The 20,497-nt window shown below is 38.4% G+C and overlaps 1 protein-coding gene across 1 annotated transcript in view; it reads left to right on the top strand.

Annotated features, from left to right (window-relative positions):
• Window positions 1-6,892: 6,892 nt before the first annotated feature.
• Window positions 6,893-20,497, top strand: part of ARHGAP18 (Rho GTPase activating protein 18) — a 93,653-nt gene continuing 80,048 nt past the window's right edge. The window contains exon 1 of the mRNA XM_038131489.1: window positions 6,893-7,148. Coding sequence (XP_037987417.1) covers window positions 7,105-7,148 — 44 coding nt within the window. The 5' untranslated portion in view covers window positions 6,893-7,104. The remainder of the gene's footprint in view (window positions 7,149-20,497) is intronic.

Below are 20,497 nucleotides of genomic sequence, written 5' to 3'. Positions count from 1 at the left end.
TGTCCCACTTGAGCAATTTGCATGTGACAGATTGATAACTGTCAAGACAGTCAAGGTGGCAAAGAAGAGCTGCTGGAAGAGACAAAGGGCACTGTATATACTTCCTGGCAGACCTGCTGAAGACAGCAAGAAAAGAGCTGCAGAAAGCAGAAGGAAAACAGAGAAAACAACAACAGGGGCATGTGTTTGGAAAAAAGGCAGGTGAAAGCAAGAAATGAGAAGACAGAAACAGACAAGATCAGTGAAAGAAGAACAAAATCTGCAGACTGAACTTTTAGCACTGGAGTCTCATGACATGAGACTCGTATGCCACTTCTAAGCAGCAGTCTGTTTCTCTGAAATGATTCTAGAACAGGTGGTCTCCACATCCATAGTTACAAGCATAATCTGTGATGTTATGCTTCTGGTTCCTGCCCCAGATTTTCAGAATTCTTTGCTGCCTGACTCAGCCAGTTACAGGAATATTGTCTAATGTAGTTGTTGTAGGTTTAGTATTATCTAACCCCTTGTGACACAAGTCTAGCAGTCACAAGTTTGCACATACCCAGGTATCAGTGGGGGTGTAATCAATCTAGAAAACATTACAAGCAGAAGAGGACTTCATCCACTTCCAGGCAGAGTCTGCAGGGAAGAAGATTAGAAGTTGCTAACAGAAATCAGTGGAACAGTACACAAATAGCATACCTTAATAATACCATATTTAGAGTCATTTAAAGATTTCTTTTCAGAGGCAAGAAACTTCTTTTCATCATGTCCAACCACCTACTGAGACAGTATATAGTTCTTCTTGGTTCAGCCCTCTCTCTAAAGGGCCCTGCAATCATCGCTTGCTCCAAATGGTGAAGTATCTTTCTTGTAACAAAGAATGTGAGTGAAGTGTGGGGGGAGGTGGGGGGTAGTTGAGACTCTAAACATGAATCCTTAGGCTAATGCCCAGGAAAGTGGCTAATGCCAAAAAACCCCCACAAACCGTGCTCTAGGACCAACAAACTAACTCAATCACATAAAAACCAAAGAAATATCAAAGTACAGAGAGAGACCCGACATACAGGAAACATTATGATTTCTTGGTTGGCATTTTTGCAAAAATGTAGGTTAAATACTTATAATTTCCTAGTGTAGTAATGAGTTGGTTATTATAAACTAAGCCTGTCATTTTTCCAGCTCTGTAAATTGCTCGATCAACATTTCCATCTCTTTTGTATGCAAACTTTAAAAAGTGAGAAAACAAAACCTTACACTGCTCATTATTTCTGTATTCCTAAAAATACCAACAGCTGGGGCACCAATAAATACAAGACAACACAGTATGAATAATACTGGATTACCAGCAATGTAGACGAGTCACCTGCAGTTTCCTGTATTAGATACACATGCAGGATTCCTGTGGCCCACAGTCTTTTGACCACGTGAGCTTTGTTAAACTGAGAAAAGATGTGAAAGCCTTACACATTCTTTATTTCATCATCTGATAAGTATGCTGACACACCATAAAGTTAGATCCTTGTTAATCTCCACAGGTATTTAAAGATTTATTTAAATATTTTTTTTACTTTCCCAAGGTGATGTACTTGGAATATTTATTTCTTGGCTTAAGATCCTGTGTAATCATTCATCTGCTCAGTAATGTCTAATACTCTAATCTCTCCTTTTTTTCTGAGCTAATCATGGCCCCAGACAGCATGCACTCTCTCATTAGATGTCAGAGAGGATAAAGGTCTTAGGAATGGTTATAAAATTTGATGGTGTAATTAATACCTTTATTATTGGCTTAAAAATTTTTAGTGTAAAGTTAAGTCCCAACCTCTCCTCTGCTCAAGGAGATCGATATGGTTGCCTTTATAGCTGCTCTGCAGTTGCACCAGGATAATTATGCCTATTTTGTAGGGCAAGCTTGCTCTATGATAGGTCCTACTCCATCCATCCACCAATTCAGGGGACAAAAGGAATATCTTGCAGTCTTCTCCCAGTTCATACACTCAGGTTTCCTCTGCCAACAAGGGTGAAAGAAAGGAAAGATATGTGCCTAGGTGCTCTCCTGACACATAGCATGGCATGGGCTTTGACTGGGGATTTGGGAAGTGACAGTATGACACCAAATTCCACAATGAAAACCTGAGGAAAGGCCTTGGCCCCAATCTTTTCAGGTGGCCAACCCCTAGAAAACACTTGCATTCAGATGGAAGGATGAATGGTTGAAACTGGAGCCTGTAAGGAAGATGCAAATTATGTTATATCCTTGCTGTCACTGTCCTAAAATCAAGTTAGTTGCACCCATTTTTGTTCCTTACATTCCAGTAAAAATAAATCCTAGTAGGAGATTATTTGCTGTGCATTTGCAAAAAGATCTGTAAACAAAGGGCTGACTCTTGCTTCCAAAGCAAAGATCTCTATTGGAACAGTACTTTATAAAAGGACCACAGTATCCAGATGCTCTCTCAGAGTGATCTCGTCACCAGATTTTCAACACCCAAAGAAGAAGTGTTTAAAAAACCCTGTGGGTTATGGCAAATACATTAAAAATTACCAATGTCCTAGCAGTCTTCAGAAACTTCTCAATACAAATTACATCTAGATCAATAGCTTTTGAAATATACTGAAAAAAGTGCTTTGATACACTTTGTAAACCTTGATGGGGTTCCACACAAAGAAGTACCATTAAAATTGACAGAAAATATCAATGTGTTTGATATCCCACATGGTATGAACTGAAAAAATTTGTAGATACTAGCAAAATCACACAGGTAAATTCAACAGCAAATTATATTGACATTAATTCAAATTTAGCATTTAAAAATAATCTGAATTATAAGGGACTGTTTTAACACAATTTCTCTGTAAAATTAAAGCAAATCCTACAAAAGTCAGAGTACACTCCCAGGAGAGAGAAAGGCAGGCAGTGAGTGGCAAAGGCAGAGGGAAGAAGGTGTTTCAAGAATGTAGCAGCTTCAGTACTGAGGAAGAATGAAAGAGAACTTAAAGGCAATGAGCCAAGTTACCTACCTCAGAGCAATTTTCCATTCTACTGGGAGATGTGCTGGTAGCTAGTCCTGGCAAAACTTTCCAGTAAATCAATGATGCACAAAAATTCATTTCAAGACACCCAAAACCATCAGTGAACACAGTTGGTTGAGTTTTGCTTGAAAAAGAAAAAAGGGAAGAGAGACAATGTCAGTTCATTTCAGTCCCATTAGGTCTCAGTTGTTCAGGGCAGACCCACAAGGGTACAAGCAATGACAGTGGAGACATTCAGATCTAAAGCAGTGAACTCCCTAGATCCCCCGAATTCATCAGTCAATTATTTGGTATGCTATGCTTTACAGCAGTTTTTTAAGCATTCAACCCTTGCTTTAGGAATAAATTTTATTTCCTGAACATTTGCCATTGAAACATTTATAGAAAAATGAAAATTGTAATTGAAAAGCAACTACAGTTTTTCCATTGTCAGGAAATGAAACAACATCAGGTCTTCAAGTTTTGAGCAAATAAAGTCAGTTTTGAATAAAAATAAAGTTCTGTTGAACTGAAATTTTCTCACAAAAATCTGTTTAGACCAGAAGGCAATTTTATTGAAAAAAACCATTTTTCCCCCAAATGATAATGTTTCAGACCTTATTTGTTGTATGTATTTTTAGAATGTGTTATGTATCACTAGATAACATTTGCAGACTGTTCCAGTTGCCGAGGTAACTATGTTATTTTAATGATCAGCAGAGAGGATCATTATGTAAAACATTATGTTAATTTCAAACACAGAAAATTGATGTCTTGCTGTTACCTTGAAGCTGCACCTTTTTTTTTTTTCCCTCAAAGTGCATTTTTCCATGAAAATTAATGGTATAGCTAAGTGCTTGAGTATCCTTTTCAGAGTGATTCAGGATGGCTTTGAAGGAAAATAAGGCGAAAAATTACACCTCACAACCAACTAATGGCAGATGAAGAAATTCAAACCATGTATTCTTTTACAGGAAGAGTATAGGAAATTTTTTTTCCATATATTCTTAATAAACATGGACAGTGTGCAGGAATTTTAGGAAAGCACAGCTATAATTTCATTTTTAACTTTGAAATATATTATTGTTTAGTTAAGGAAAGCAAATTATAAAGCATATTTGAGTTCTGTTTGTAATAAAGTGTATTGTCCATGATACAGACCCTCTGTTGAAGACATTAAAAACATGGCATTAAATTTTTGCTGCTTTTATTAGATTATGTATCTATAAGATTACTAGATTATACCAACAGTACAAATGCCATGCATTTAAGATTCTACTGCAATCACAAATGCTCTTTCTGAGCCTGCAGAGAGAACCTTGCTGGTGTTTGCAGTTCATGGTGCATGTCTGTTCTCAACCTTCCTTTCTCCATTAAAAAATCCAAAATTATCCAAACTATGTCTCACATAAATTCTAGGGTTCATAATGACAATTGCTGCTGTAGTACACCAGCCTTACGGCAGCAAATTGTCTCAGGCTACCAAATAAAACTCAATTTTGTCACCAGAATCTTCTTTTGCCTCTTCTCTGAAGTTCTGCCTGCAGATTGTGTTAAATTATGAACGCTTCATTCTCCAGGTGGAACTGGATGCTTTTATGTATCAGAATATGATATGCTCAAGACATCTGAGAGCTCCTATATTCTCCTGACACTTCATCATAATCACCAGATCCATTTTAGAGTCAGTGAACTCTTCTGACAATACTCAAAGTGCATTTTGATGGCGTCTATATTTATACGGGCTATACCTCTTCATTCCATGGAGCTTACTCGAATCCTTTCCCAGGGATTTCCTCTGCAGGCAAAGCTCTGACTTCAAAAGGTGGTAGCTCTTTTTCAGATTCTTTATCCATAATTACACCTAATACACCGCTCCTCTGTTTCAACCTCACTACACCGACATGCTCATCTGACACACTGAGGTTTGCCAATTTGTACACATCCCAACGAGGATTGCAAGTAGTAAATGTAAGAATGGGAATGAAAACCTCAAGAATTTTATTAAATCAGATAGATACTGTAAAAAGAACATATGATGATCAGCTGGGAATAAGCCATCTATTAGCTAATAGGATTAGGAATTTCTTTCCTCCTTCCAACAGCTTATGTCTCACTTGTCCACTATGGGTGACCAAATACTTTATTCTGAAAAGCTTTCTTTTCATCCTTAGTGTGGTGAAAATAGTGGGCTAAATTTTTAGTCCTTTGAATTATTAAAAATTTTCTGATGTATAGCTTTCTGCTAGAAAATGCTGATGACTCAAAATCTAGAAGTTATTTTTGTAGAAATCTTCTGACAGAATATAAACAAAATACGTTACCCTCTTGACTACTGAAATACACCTGAACATGATGCAAAAAAAAAAATTAAGTCAAAAAATGGTAGACTTTTCTCACAAATCTGATACTGTCAAGAATGCATAGACAGAATGGATTAGATACAACAGGAAACCACAAACAGCATTAAAATTCTGACTCTCTGTGGGGATTTCCAAGCAGTTCTTTCTAGAAAAATGGAAATAAAATTAACTGTAGCCAGCTTACTTTTATTTATATATACATATATATATATACACACACACACACACACACACACATATATATATATATAAATAGTGATACATGTCTATACATGCATATGCATACATATATGAATCAATAATATCTTACAGGTACAAACTTCTAATTTATAGCAAACATTTAAACTGTATCTTTGTGGCACTAAGCTTACTTCAAAGCTGTCCACAGACCCCATCTATTTTCTGGTGGCTGGAAACATTTCATGTACTGTGGCTTATCTTTGTTTTTAAGTTTCAGTACTTTGAATGTTATTTAGACAGTGAAATCCTTCATTAGAGTAAGTAATTCAATCAAGCATTTTGAGTCAGAAAATATGAAATACAGTTTCGTATGCAAGCTTTCTTCATAGAAGGTAATGTGTGCATTATTAATGCCTTTGAATTACACTTAACACATACAACTTTCTTCAAGAGTCTTGTCCTGTTCAGTGCCCACAGCGGATGCACAAAAAGGGGAGAATAAGGCTGAAGGGATACTCTTAATTTGGAGTGCACCAGAAACTGAGTAATTAATATTCATATATTTGAAAATGTGGATCTACTGTTCTAATCACTTGTTCTGTGATCATTTAGGTTGATTTTCACAGCAATAAAGATCCCAGAATTTTCTCCAAAACCCAAATCAAACAGATGTAGAAATTACTTATATGTGGTTTATATGAGGAAGTCATCCACTGTAGAGATGAAATTTCATGAGATCCAAGATCCAGTCACGCTTTATACAGGTAATATCAGCTTTTCAGTACCCTTACGGTAACACTAATGATGCTTTATTGCTTCCAGCCTTAATTTGGCTTCCTTCTGCTCCAGTCCTTTAGGTTCGTACTGATAAAGAATTATTACAAATCCTCCTAAGTAAACGCTAACACACCATAATCAATCCAACTCTCCTTCCCCGTCCTCTGCTGAGCTGAACGGAGCGCAGACATCGGTTTCGCACGGCGAGGCAGGTTGTCCAGGCCAACAATCACCTCCCTTGCCCCTCGTTTAACTCTTCCCCACTGAGCAGCGTTGGACAGAGGCACCGTGCGGGTCTCAGCCGTGCCTCACGCTGGGACGGGACCGGCTGCCCCCTCCCGCGGGGCACCCACGCCGCACCTCCCCGCCCGTGCTCCCGCACGCTCCCCTTCCATCCGCCCCCGGTCACAGTGAGCTGAGCGGAGCGGGGGGCAGCGGCCGGGGCCGCCCCGACGCCGGGGCCCGCCCGCGCTCCGCCGGCCAAGACGCGCCGGCGTCGCGGCCCAGCCGCCCCTCAGCGCCCGGCCGGCCGGCGAGGGGCCGAGGTGGGCAGTGCCGCGGGGGGGCCCGGCCCCGCCTCTCCGGGCGGGGCGGCGGTGGCCGGGCGTCCGCAGCGGCGGCGGCGCGGGCAGGGCACGGCCGAGGGGCCGAGGCGCTGCCGCCCGAGGGGCCGAGAGCGGGGAAGCAGCAGCGAGGAGCCGCTGACGGAGGAGTCCCCGGGTAGCGGCTCCCTTCTCATCGCGTGTCCCTCCCGGCCCCGAGGCCGCGGCGGGGAAGGTGACCCGGGAAGATGGTGACCGTGGTGACGAAGCTGGTGCACTACCTGCACCTGAGGTAAGGGCGGGCGGGCGCGGCCGCCGCGCTGCTCCTCCCGCCGGGCGCGACACCCGGAGGAAACCGAGCGGCAGTGGCGGGGCTGTCACCGCGGCCGGGAGCGGGTCCTGCCCCGCCGGGCGCTCCCCGCCGCTCTCCGCTCCTGCTCCGCTCCGTGTCCCGCTCTTCCCAGCCGCTCCCGCAGCGCGTCTTGCGGCATCGCGGGACAGCAAGGCGCTTTTGCGGAAAACGCCCGTTATCGGTCTAAAGTCTGGAAAGTCGGTGTCCCTACCCCTTGCGTAGTGTAGTTATACTAGCATGGATTAGACAAATTGCGCATTTAGTATTTTGTTTTTTTTTTTTTTAATACGACTTCTGTCAGGGTGCATTATTAAGCCTAGTATCATCTATTTCCCTAGTATTATCTATTCTAATTTAGCCGGCAAATACAAATATTTTTGTACTGAGTGGAGGGAAAGCAAAAAAGTGTGTACTCCAGTTGATGTTCCACTTTTGTTTTGTTGAATCACTGTTTCTCCCCTGTGTATGAACACTCGATGTACATCAAAAGAGTTGATTGAAAACTTAAGTAATATGTATCAAGAATAGCAAACAGAAATTTAATTTCTGAACGTAATGATATTTCGGCAAAGCATTTTCACATAAGGCTGTTCTGAGAGTTGATTTCATTACCTAATTTTTTTAAAGTTAGCCATAGGAATGAGTGGAAAAAAGGGCAATCAATTGTACTGTTACTTTTTATTGGTTTGATTTAAGACTTGCTTCCTAGAATACCTGCAGTCTGTAGATACATTTTAAACAATTATTGAAATAACAATACTTTAACATGAATTGCATTACAGAAGTATGTAATAGCATCAGTTTCACCTGTTTTGGTTTTTTTTCCACTGATTTAACTGCTACTTGTTAAACTTATTCCGTAAGTGTGACCAAAATCACAGCTCTAATTTTATAAATTTTTGTGGTTTTATGCTGTGTTACTTTGCTGGGCAAATAGAGAAGGAAGTTTAGAAGGAAAACCCCCTGCCAATTCCTTACTCCTGCCTTTCTTCTGTTGTTCTCCTCTAATAGTGGTTATTTGTTTAAAGGAATATTCGTGCTGATTGTGAACCAGAGCTTCATGACTCTATTTGCTTTATAAACATCAGACTGAAAAAAATCTCAGTCTCAAAGACTTTATAATATAAAGGGAATTAGGAAACAGCAATTAGTGCAGACTGAATGAATGCAGCAAAGCAAAAAAGTTATGTTCTTTATCCAGTGGCAGGCTGATCACTGTCAAGTATTTTGTAGATACCATGAGAAAAGATGCAAAAAGGCTGACAAGTTCAATGAACATTAAGGATGCTTTTCTCACACTGGATGAGCATCGAGGCATTGAGAAGTAATGAAAAGCACATCTGAAAGTTTAATAAATGCCTGGTCAGTGCCCTGGCTGAAGACAGAATTTGAGTAGTTTAGTACTGGGTGAAAGAAGTCAATAAAGTAAGGGAAGATGTTAAGAAGTCAATCAATTTGCTTTTATATGAGAAGTAGAACTGTTGGAGATAGGGCTGAAAAGGGATGCAGTAAATGCAACATTTGAAAGACTGAAGGGTGTTAGTCCTAAATGAACATGAGTAAGGATAAATTTCCATTTGTCAGTGCTAAACAAGAGGATAGATACTTCACTAAGTATTGCTGGAGTGGTAAATAGTGGCAGCATCTGTCAGGATATAAAAAAAGTGTTCCCTAAAACCAGTACCCATTAGCAGGACAGGGAAGATTTGCATATTTGGTCATCTTTAGTGAGTCTGTAGGCTTAAAGTGTGGATTGATGTTAGCAAGATCACATAATACTTTTTTTCCCATTCATGTCACAAAATCATGACAGATAAGGGATGGATGTTTTAGTCAATATCAGTCAGATATAAACAGCTATTATTATTAGGTATTACCAGGTACTTACTATTTGCTTCCTTTAGGAAGTGCCCAGCAATATAAAAATGAATCCAGAAAACAGTAATGTAGAAATGAGTGCGTACATATGAAATTGTCTGACATATTCTTGAAATATTATGATTTCTGGGTAAGTAATTCTAGTAGGCTTGTGGATAGCCACGCCATAATATTTATGTTACTACTTATGAGAATTGAAGTAGCTGAAAACCAATTAACAGCAAGGAACCCAAAAAAATTCGCTGTCAGACTGAGTTAAGAATAGTTAGGTAGCTGGCGTGATGGGAAAAAATGCTTCTCATCAGCATTATGATTTTTTCTCACCCTAGGCAGAACTGCTAAAGGTAAGTTGTAACTCCTGTATTCTGTGTGAATTCTTAAACATTGAGTCCTAGTCCATCAATTTAGTTTTAAGATTCTGCCACAGTTAACTGAATAAATACTATGCTAATATGTATTAATAAAAATATATTTAAATATTAAAAATTGTACTTCATAAATTTCAGAATAGAGTTTATGACAAGATTAGACTATGATAGCAAAATAGTATGCTGGGCAGCCCAACAATTAATATAACCAGATCCTTAGAGAATAGTAACTATGTCCTTAATTCAGGTTTTACTGAGAAGTACAGAATTAATTCAAATCACTTTAGGACTTGCACAGTTAGCAGAAGTGTGGACAACACGGGAACCTGTCTTTGAATTTGACACCTTGCAGAACTCAGGGTCCTGATGCTAAAGGAGTAATATTAAAACCTTGGGCACTATACAACTGCTGCAAAAAGTCCCCTTTCTGAAAATCAGAAATAAAAACACTGAAATGCAATGCTCATGATGGTAGAAGAAATCATGTAGCAGTACTTGGTCTTTTATACTTACCTCAGCTAATTAACCCTCATGGTTCTGTACCACGTAAACCCCATTCTGTTGAGTCATAAACTTCTGATTAGTTTCAGTCAGACAAAAAGCAGGCTCACTGAATGGGAATGGATCAACCAAGAAACTAATGGTAAAAATACTAAATTAGGTTCTCAGCGAGGCAATATGCTTTCATATAAATATACTTAATGTAATTAGCTCTGTATAAGTAAAGATTGTGCACCACGTGAGAGCAAAGCAGTGCACAAAAAAAAAAAAAAAAGAAATGAGCAGTGATTCTTGAGAACAACAAACAAAGGAGATGGCAGCAGATAGAGCAGTTTGCAATGACAACACCAGGCAACACAAGCAAGCTGAAGACAAAGATGTAGACTTATGAATGTAAGACATTCATGAGGAGAGTGAACATTCGATGCTACCAAGGAGATTTCTACAGTAAATTCTATTGCAGAAATTCAAACTGAAGCATGGCTGCTGTAGTTCATTTTAGGAAGTGCAAATTCTTAAGCTGCACATGTGGAAAAGCACTGTCCCAGGCTTGAAATGCTATTTTGGAAGGTCAGGGTTTTTTTGTAAATGAATTATTAGTTTTCACAACTTGTCTCTGAGAGTGATCACAGGAAATACAACAAGATTTTTAACTGAAGCAGCATCTAATAATACTATTTTGGAGCTGTCATGAGATCCCTGCTTTTTATATATGAAATTTTTAAATCTTTAAAAAGTTGTCAGCAAATAAAAATCTTCTGCTGACATTGTCAGTTACATCTTACTTCATCCCTCTGATTCCAACACCTTTATACTCATCAAAAGATCTCACTTAGGTTATGCAGCTTTGAAATGTGCATGAATCTGCTTCTTAAAAATGCGTGGTTTGGGGCTGCGTGGTTTGAGATGTGGCTGATGAACTGAACCCTGCCTGAGCAATGCTCCTAAGTGACCTGGCACATTTTTCTTAGTGGAGGCTTTGGTGCAAGAAGTTTGGACAAGACACTGTACTGATGCCACTCCAACATCTCAGCATGTGGTGGTGCATGGTTATCTTGAGGAAGGAGCATCTTCCCTTGTCCTCTCTCCTGAGAGGATGAAGAAGCAGAGGAAGGAGCATAGCTACCTCGTGCTTAGAGGTCCAGCAGAGGTTGAAGCTGCTGTTACAACAAAAACACACAGTCTGGACCTCATGGTTCAGCATTGCTGGCTACCATACTAGGTCAAAGGGTTTCCCTGTGAAATTTTTAAAGAAGTTTCAAGCTCAGAATAACAGGTGTAAAATTGCCAGTTTTTCAGTTTTTCTCTTTCTGAATTATATTTGTTATGTTATATTGACATTTCCTGGTAATATGGCATCACTTGAGCTGATAGATTATTGTAATCACTTACTATTGAGTTGGGAAGTTTTGGGATGGCCATGCCAACATTATCTTTGATCTCAACTTCATTCTTACTGTGCAGCAACTTCATTGCCATTTAATTTCTCTTTTTATCTGTACTGTCAAAGAATACTACACATAATTAAATTTATATTGTTAGGTGTCAAGATCTGTCAGCTGTCATAAGCCTGCTTGACTTTTGGCAATTTTTATTTTATTCCAACATTTTTGACTTTTAAGACCGTGCTTTCTTGTCATCCCCTGCTGCTCCTCCTTCCCCCCTACTCTCTTGTAGACTTTTTGCTCATACCTTATGCAGTGTTTAGATAAATCCATTTATTTTCTCAACTGAAGATGCTGCGCACTTGTCAGTGATCTTTATGGAGCTCCCAGCCCTTTTCCTTCAGAAGATACTGAACATCTGAGAAACCTGTGGTGAGGCTGTGGAACAGAGAACTCAAGGTCTTTAAGCTTGGGAATCATCTGTGTGTAAGCCTGAACTCTTATTTTTATTTAAAACTGACAAAGGACAGAGCATGCACTCGGCAAAATGCTGTTAGTAACTACATGCTGTTCAAAGTTGTCAATTCAGCTCATTTTGACTAAAAAGGATTACTGAATGATTGTATTTCTAGCTCTGCAAAGAAGTCACCCTCTTCCATCAGCACTTTTGGCTCAAGAAAAGGATATTTATTCATCTCTGCTTTGAAACAGCTTAAACCACGTTCTGACCAATCTATGATAACTGACAAAAGAATTCTCTGAGAGAATGAAGAGTTTCAACCTAGCAGTTTTCCCTCAATTGAACTTAATTAGATCTTTGATTAAAGGCCATCACTGATGTTTTGTTATCATTTAATTTCTCACCATTCTGCTCCATGGGATACCTCCTGGAAACCATACAAAGGCAGGAGCATTATCAGAGCCCAAGGAACATGCCCTGGGACACTCACCATTTCAGCTGCTCACTGATGAGAAAGCTTGCCAGATGCAATGGGAAGGGAGACACTTGTACTGTTTGGAGGTGGAAGGGGACCTTTGCCACCAACGGGAAGGATGGTTGGCAGATATTTTCCAGACAGCATCTCCTCTCTCTGATACTGCCTGGCAAACCAGGCGTGGCCTTGGCTGGGTAGCCCACATGGTGACTTTTCCAGCACTGTAAAGGAGATGGCTGCAGTAACTGTGAGCTTGTTTTCCTCATTCTCTTAGGGAGTACAACAGTATATGTGGCATACACATAGATCTTCATTCCCTCACTATTCCTGCTCAGATGCTTATTCCTTCAATCCTTCCTCACGTATCATCTCAGCAAAACTGACTGCAGTAAGAATTGAAAAGCCTAATAATACCTTTTTCTTCCCCCTGCAATATTGATCAATAGAATAAATGGATACTTGATTTCTATCATGTAATAAGTATAAGTTTTTATCAGCCTCATTCCTCCATAGTACTGTCAAAACTTTCTTCATAATCTCTGGATTAAAAAAAAGCAGCCACTGTGGCCATCAGAGTCCATCAGCTTGGAGGGAAGGGTTGCATCACTTCAATAATTTTTTTTCTGTACCATAAAGATCAAAATGAGAAACAGTGCTGTATGAAATAAGATTTGAGATGTCAGAGATTTAAAACAGGAGCAGTGAAAATTAATAGAAATTCAACTCAAGAAAATAATATAGACAAGCACATTTTACTTACTAGAAGCCAGCAACCCAGAAAGAGCTCTTAGGCACTGTGTCCCACTGAGCTGCAGAAATTTGAATAGTTACCTGATGGAGGAATTAGAAATCCAGACATTTTATGGACTTGCTGATACATGAGTCAAGCAATGTCATGGCAAGAACTTGGTCACTTTGAGAAAAACAATATATAGTTGCATTTGTAAAAAATATTCTTCCTAGGGAGCATAGTAACAAACAGTGACAGCAAAGTAGTCCATGGCAATGCCATTAAAAATGTCCACCTAGATTGAAAATCAGAATACAAGAAAAACCAAAGAAAGGGTCAAGAATGCCATTTGGAGGCAAACTCAACTCAAAAATGTCCAATAGAAAGGAAGTAGTCATAGGTATTCAATAAATTTAATGTTTTTAAGAACAGAAATTATAATGCTTCATGTCTGCTGAAAAATAAGCCTAAGGTCAAGACAAATATCATATATGGAGCTAAAAATTCTGTTTATTTCTTCCTTGCATCAAGTCTGGACAAAGATATTTTTTCTTATTGTATTTGATTCTGCTCTCAAAATTCAAATGTCTGTAGGCAGTGAAGTGGTCAATCTCCTCACACTCATGGCAAAGGCATTCATTGACATCGTGGGCTTTATCATAATTTCTGAGACAAAATCAAATGGCCTAGGGATTTACACAAAGTAATGAGAGCCAGACCTACACTCCTTGTTTACAGGTATCTTTACCTTCTTTTCCTTTCTCTAGAATTGACATTTCCTCTGGCAAAAATGAGAGAATCCCTGCCCCTCTCTACAGGTGCAAGCCAACCCCTGTAGTCCAATCTATAATGACATCCAATTTTTAAAGTTTTCTCCAAACCCCAGGTTTGGGGACACTACAGCAAAAGGTGGGTGCAAGAGGAGAACTGATCTATCATGTATGTTTCCTGTAGGAAATTTTCGTTCTGTGAAAAGAATTTTAGTCCTCTCCAACAGAGAAACATATGGCCCTGCATTTGGTGGGTAGCACTAGCAACAGATTAACATCTCCCATAAATGCTACATTTTGCTACTACGACAGTAAATGCTATTAGACCTGGGCATAATGAGACAAGAGATTTCATAGCCACAGAAAAATACATATTCTCTACAAATTAGGGACATGATATTGATTTTTAATTACATATATAAGATAGAATGGTTTATATCTTCAATAATCTTTAAAGGCTGCCATCTGCCTCTAGACAAACTTAAGAAGGAAACCTAATTTGGATAAAAACCTGCTTGGATAGTTAATTCAGTTAAGGGATCAATTTCTAATAAAATTGAAGGATTGGATTGTGTGATAATCCTTTGAACTACCTGCAGCAGCAAATTTGTCCTTAGCTTTTCTTTCCCACAGTGCCACACTGGCTCTCAGCTTTCTGGTAAGTGAGGTAAAGGTGATTTACTCAGTAAGGTATATAAAAACTGACTGAAACAAAATTGAAAGAATTTTAAAATTACTGCTGTTGTAATATTAATAAGAAGAGTAAAACTCATCAAAATATACATGATAATAATAAAAGAACATTAAAATATGTAGTAGTGATATGAGGTAAGAAGATGATTTTAAGATTTATTTAAAAGTAAGAATTATAAATGCATGCTCATGTACATGTACTCACTGGAAATGGGATCAACAAAGGCCTTCAATGTTCTGGGACAGACAGACATGAAATGAGGACAGAACAGAGGTCTTTAAGTAAATATCACTTTGAAATGTCTTAGTCTTTCAGAACTGTGTTTCTGTTCCTAAGCAGAAGCAGCTTCCATGCAATGAACTCCCTGGTATTTGCTGACTCCCCCTGCACTCTGTGCCCTTAGCAATTTCCCTTGAACTCTTTTACATGGCAGAGTATAAGGTCCAGATCAATTTGATAAATAGGAAATCATAATGAGCTGTTTATAATAGATTTAAGTGCAGTAAAGGATGTTATGTTTTGTTTCAGGGTGTTTTTAGAGCTAACATAGAGACACCCTTTTAATCTTCTGGGCTTCATGGTGTTGTCAATTTAATGGTTTACATCAGATTTGTAAATTCTTCATGACATTTTTATTAAAGGAAATATTACTTCATCTACGATGCTGCTAACACAGCAGCATTTAGTTTCCCTAGGTAAGTGAGAAGTTCAGACCAGTGTCAGAGCTTAGCTATATTAGCCATTTGTGGTGAAAGAAAAGCCTCTATTAATGGTTATGCAGTAGAATTAAGATGACTTGAATGCTGTAATCCTTCCTGTTCAGCTATTGGCATCATACTGCCATCTGACAACAGCTGTTTCCTTCTTAATCTGATGGAAAAAAATGGTGGTGGATAGTTACTTGCACCATTACAAGCTCAATCGTTCCATTTTATGTTTCAGTAAATATGAACAGTGTTTCATAATAAAACCCTGTTTAACCCTCTTTAATGTGTCCATATGTTACATATAGTGTAGTCTTGTTTATTTTTGTCCTCTGCTTTAGTAAGTACCCAAAGAGCTGACAAGACATTGTTCTGCACCAGCATTTTACTTTTAGTTCTGTAGTTAGGAACAGCAGGATCCAAAACTTGTCATGAGGAAAAAACCCAGGCATTTGGGGCACATAAGAAAAATGAGTAAGCATTGGATGTCATGACACTTTGTAATTACCACTCTTGGCAGAAGGCCAAGCATGGAGTTCATAGAGGCTTTTGAAGCTACTGGAGCTGGAGTGTCCTGCCTTGGAGCTGGATATCAGGCTGACATCCCTGCATTTCCTTACAGCTGCTACTTTCAACACACAAAAATACATTTGCCTCACCTATTCCCTGAGCTTCAAATTATGGGGGTACTTAGATGTATCGTGGAATTCCAAAACTCATCTGTGAGAATCAAGTTTCAACACTTCAGGATCACAGTCCCATTATAGGTGCTGGTGTGACTGACAGCTACTGGTATGCCCTTCATACCAGTATTGGAGATAAAACCTTGCTAAATGACAAAGAATTGCTTGAAAGCTGAAGACTGAGAATTTGTAATTTTTTTAACACAAAAATCTCCTTTTGAGCTGGTGATACACAGAATAGTGACCACTGTTGGTTGTGAAGCTGGAGAATTTAATCGAAGATCCTGTCCTTTATGTGTGTTTTCTGAGTTTAGCTTGGGAACACAATGGAATTCAGACATGGATAAAGGGGAGAAAAAAAAGGGTCACACTAAAAATCAGACAAAATTAGGCAAGTAATTCTTTACCTTTCAGAATTATGAATTCTATTTTAATTTGATGTGAAATTCCTTGAATAGAAAACACAGATGTCAATATTTACAAGAACAATGGAAGCTACGGAAGGCAGCTGGTTTGCACCCACCATTACCCAGCACTGTGTGTATGTGTGCTGTAAATCACCCCAAGGGTACAAATCTCTCTGATACATAGGAAAGAGGGAAAGGATTATGTGAATGTCAAATTAGGAACTATTTTTCTCTGATCCAGAAAATTATTGTGAACAGTTCTAATTATTGGTGGCAGAACTATTCAGAGTCATCCCAGAACTTCCATCAGCAGAAATCCCAGCTTCTGGGGAAAATGGACTTATGTCCAAAGTCTCCTAAAATACACCTTCTCTAGCCCAGTAGATGTTGAGAGAGGTGAAGCAAAGCTACTTCTATTTTGCAAAACACAAAATAGGGTGACCAGCAAGATAGAAAGGAAAAACGGTCCTGCTCTTCTGTCTACTCTTCCTATCAGATATGCACTCTGAGAAACAAAGTTCCTTAATGTCTGCGGTCAATTGTTCCTCAGGCTGGAACACCCACCCCATGAACTGGCTGCACAGAGACTGAGCTTCTCACTCATTTCTCTGGAATTGGTGCAACTATTAATTTGTAATTCAGAGGGTCTTTGAACCTACTCTTGTATTAGCTAAGAGCCATGCTGAGATTGCTAACTTAGCAAATCACTTGATTCTGCAGTTCTCCTTTGTGTTAGCTGCTTCCAGTAATGAGACTTCGCATGCAAATACAAATAGTTGGAGCAAAATGACAAACTCTAGGCCCTAATAAGGGATAAAGTTAAATATTGCAAGTATTTTCATGACACTGCAGAATGTATGAATAATGATCAAGTGTTTAGGAATGAAATGGAAGGAAACAAAATATGGAACTCTTCGCTAATATTAAAGATCTGCTATGTAAACTGTATTTAATACCATCTTCAGAGAGATGAGTTCTTGGGAGTATTCTCAAGGGGATTTGTTTTATTTGCTCCATCTACCTTGGTTTAATCTGAAGTAAATAAAGTTTGTTTAAAATACGTTCTTAGGTTTCTGTCCTACTGACTCAAACATAACACCAAAACCAAACAATCAGCAGGACAATCTTTGGGCATCAGTATGAGCTGGATTATGAGCTCTAGAGATGCCTGCAAATGTAATTTTTCGAAGGACATGGATCTGATTATATATACTGACATTTTACAGTGAGAACAAATTTTTTTAAGGAAGTGTTCTAATCCAGAGGCGTTCTAAATATTTTTACTTTTTGCCATGGCAAAATGCATGTGACAGTTTTTATTCATTAACTTAAAATATCAGTTAGAAATTCAGAGTGATGCAAATGTCTTTCTCTTTGTCCACTGACATTTTTTGATATTTACATTTCCAATCAGGGCATAAACACAACAGTTTCGCTGACTAAAGTGCACTGTTAAAATTCAAATGCATGTTTATTTTGTGAATACATAATTCACTGAATTAAGATAACACTGAACATCCACTATGAGCAGGGAACATGGCTTGCAATTTAGAAAGGGGCCTGTGTTCTGCAGATAAGTACACTGTCAGTGTTAGTCTGTGTTTAAAATGTTTCAGCTACAGGGGTTAGAGTTGAAGAATTGCTTCACTTCTGCAAAGCTGGAGCAGGCCAACCTGTACATCACAAGATCCACAATTGGGAATGAGTTCCTGAGAATTGCTTGTGACAACTGCATGTTAAATGCGATCCAGATTTCCTTGAAAGGTGATGGTTTTAAACCCAGGAAGTTGTATCCTCAGAAAGTTCAACAAATTCAATCATAAATTAAATAGGATGTGTTACTTTAAAAAAAAATAAATAATGCAGTATAATAAAGATATTTTTTCTAGTGTCCTGAATAATAATTTCTATTTTTTGTCATTCACATGCATTTACATTACTTTCATTGTTGCAAGGAACAAGAATTATTTTAAATTATGGCCTATTTGAACATAAAAGTAGCTCTGCTGGTTTGGGCAGAAAGTCCATCTCCCTGGTATCCTATTTGTTTAAAAAACACCCATAAAAGAGTTTTAAGGAAAGGACAATATTCCCAATGCCTTCACCAGCTTGCAGCCATATGCTGCCAGGTAATTCTTGAGCCACATGTGTGTTGAGCAGTAGTCCATGGATAAATTTTCCACAAACATGTCCGGTCTTGCCGAGAACTTGTGTAAGCTTTCAGCTTCACCGGCATCCTGCGGCCAGCAATACCACTGTGTAATGACACATTATGTGGAATGCCACCTCCTCCAGTTTATTTTGAATCAGTTTCTTCATTGTAATTACTGTCAATTCCCCTTAGTGCCGCTGCTGGAAGAGACAGTGAACAATCCATTGATACAACTTTTTTTTCTCCCTTGAGGTTTGTGTCTCAGTAATTTAGTTCCCTGTCTTTACCTGTAGACCACCTTCTCTGCTCTCTGTAAGTGTTTGGTGGCTTTTAAAAATTGATCCTGTAATTACAGTAGCCTGCAGTGATTTGACTGACAGGATTGCTTGTATGAGCCAGGTATATTCAACTAAGTCCTGAATTAGAAATGGTATTTAATATAGTTTAAATCTGAATATTGTTTAAACACAAAAACGGCTTCCATTATATTGTGTTTGGATGTTTGGGAAAATCAGCCTCTTAACAGAAAACCTGATCTGACTGTACAATTTAGGCCAGACACATAAAATACTTTTTTTATTATTAATGCACATTGTTTGCTTCTGTAAGAATATGTTATGCCAAAAGAGTTTGCCATGTACTTTTATGACTTAAAAGTCTTTCTGACATACACCAAGCATAGTATAGTAAATGCTACTGGGAGATTTGTAAATATATTCCCAGTATTCTTCTGTACTTTGCAATATGTCTATAATTTAAAAATGGTACTTAATCATCTATCCCAACACTTCTGCACTTTCAGACCCTAAATGTGAATAATACAAAATCCAGTACATGTAGTGGGTCCTTGCAAAGCAACTGTGATGGAGCTTTATTTTAAAATTTTGTTCATGCTTTTCATTAAAGTACTTATCTGCAGTCAAGAGAATAGGAAATTAGGTTGACTAAAATAGCTACAATAGTCTGAACTGAATAGTTAAAAGTAGGGAATTCTACTGATTAAAACAGGGTACTTGAAACATGGCAACATCCTAAAGTTATAACTATTTCACAGCTTGTTGGCAGCCAAAAAATTATGTACCTGCTTCAGGGGGAAAAAACAACATTCTAGTTTTGCCCATGTGAATAGTGTATTAGGCAGCACTAAAGACATTTTAAACTAGTATGATTATATATTGTAATATATATTTCTTCATAATGTTGCAGCAGCACACATTATACATTGGGCTGATTTCTTGTAAAAATATCTTTCTGTGATTACTGTAATGAAATGCACTTTGGATAGGTAATAACCTGATGCTTCCACAAATAGATAACTCTGAAACTGGGGCTAGGAAAAAACAAAATATTCAGTTTGAAAACTGCTCCTATGAGCATCTGCTCTTAGAGTAGCAATAATCTTTTATAGCAGTTTTGTCTTAATTTTTAGTGATGATCCAAAGCAACTAGAGGAAAAAAAAAAAAACAGGCTAAAGAAAAAAAAAAAAAAAGAATTATTTTGTTGGGCATGCAGCTTTTTTCCCCTTAACTGTTCATTCATCGCCAGGACCCCAAAACCATCAGAGGGGTGTGGTGTTTGTGCTGTTGCTTTGATAAAACTAAAACTAAGATATCTAAAGATTTTTTTTTCTAATTTTTGGAAGTCCTTTTTGGGCTTTTGTGCTCTTGAACACCAGCCTATTCTGGTGAGAAATGTGGATTTTTAGAAATAATAGTTATACTAGGAAAAGCCCTACTGCAGTTGCAATAGAAAAGCACTTTACACCACTACAGCCACCTAAATACCTGAACAGATATTAAATGTTACAAGTAATCTTATATTGGTAAAATTTATCAAATTTATCTACACTAGTATATTTTCTGTGTACCCATTCTGCAAGAGTCTAGCTGGCAAAATAAAAGTGTAGAAGGCTGTAGTGAGAAAGTTTTCATTCTAAAATTCTCCTAATTCCTTTGGGATGTGCTCAGAACTTGGGTGCTATTGACAAGTGCCCAGACTGAACTTAAATATCTCTCTGAACATAAAAGGGAGAGGGAGCTGACACCTGGTAATCCCATCATTTTGGTGGGAGCTGTGCAGGG

Source organism: Motacilla alba, chromosome 3 (assembly GCF_015832195.1).
Source record: "Motacilla alba alba isolate MOTALB_02 chromosome 3, Motacilla_alba_V1.0_pri, whole genome shotgun sequence".
Classification (NCBI taxonomy): Eukaryota; Metazoa; Chordata; class Aves; order Passeriformes; family Motacillidae; genus Motacilla; species Motacilla alba.
This window is presented reverse-complemented; position numbering and strand designations above follow the sequence as displayed.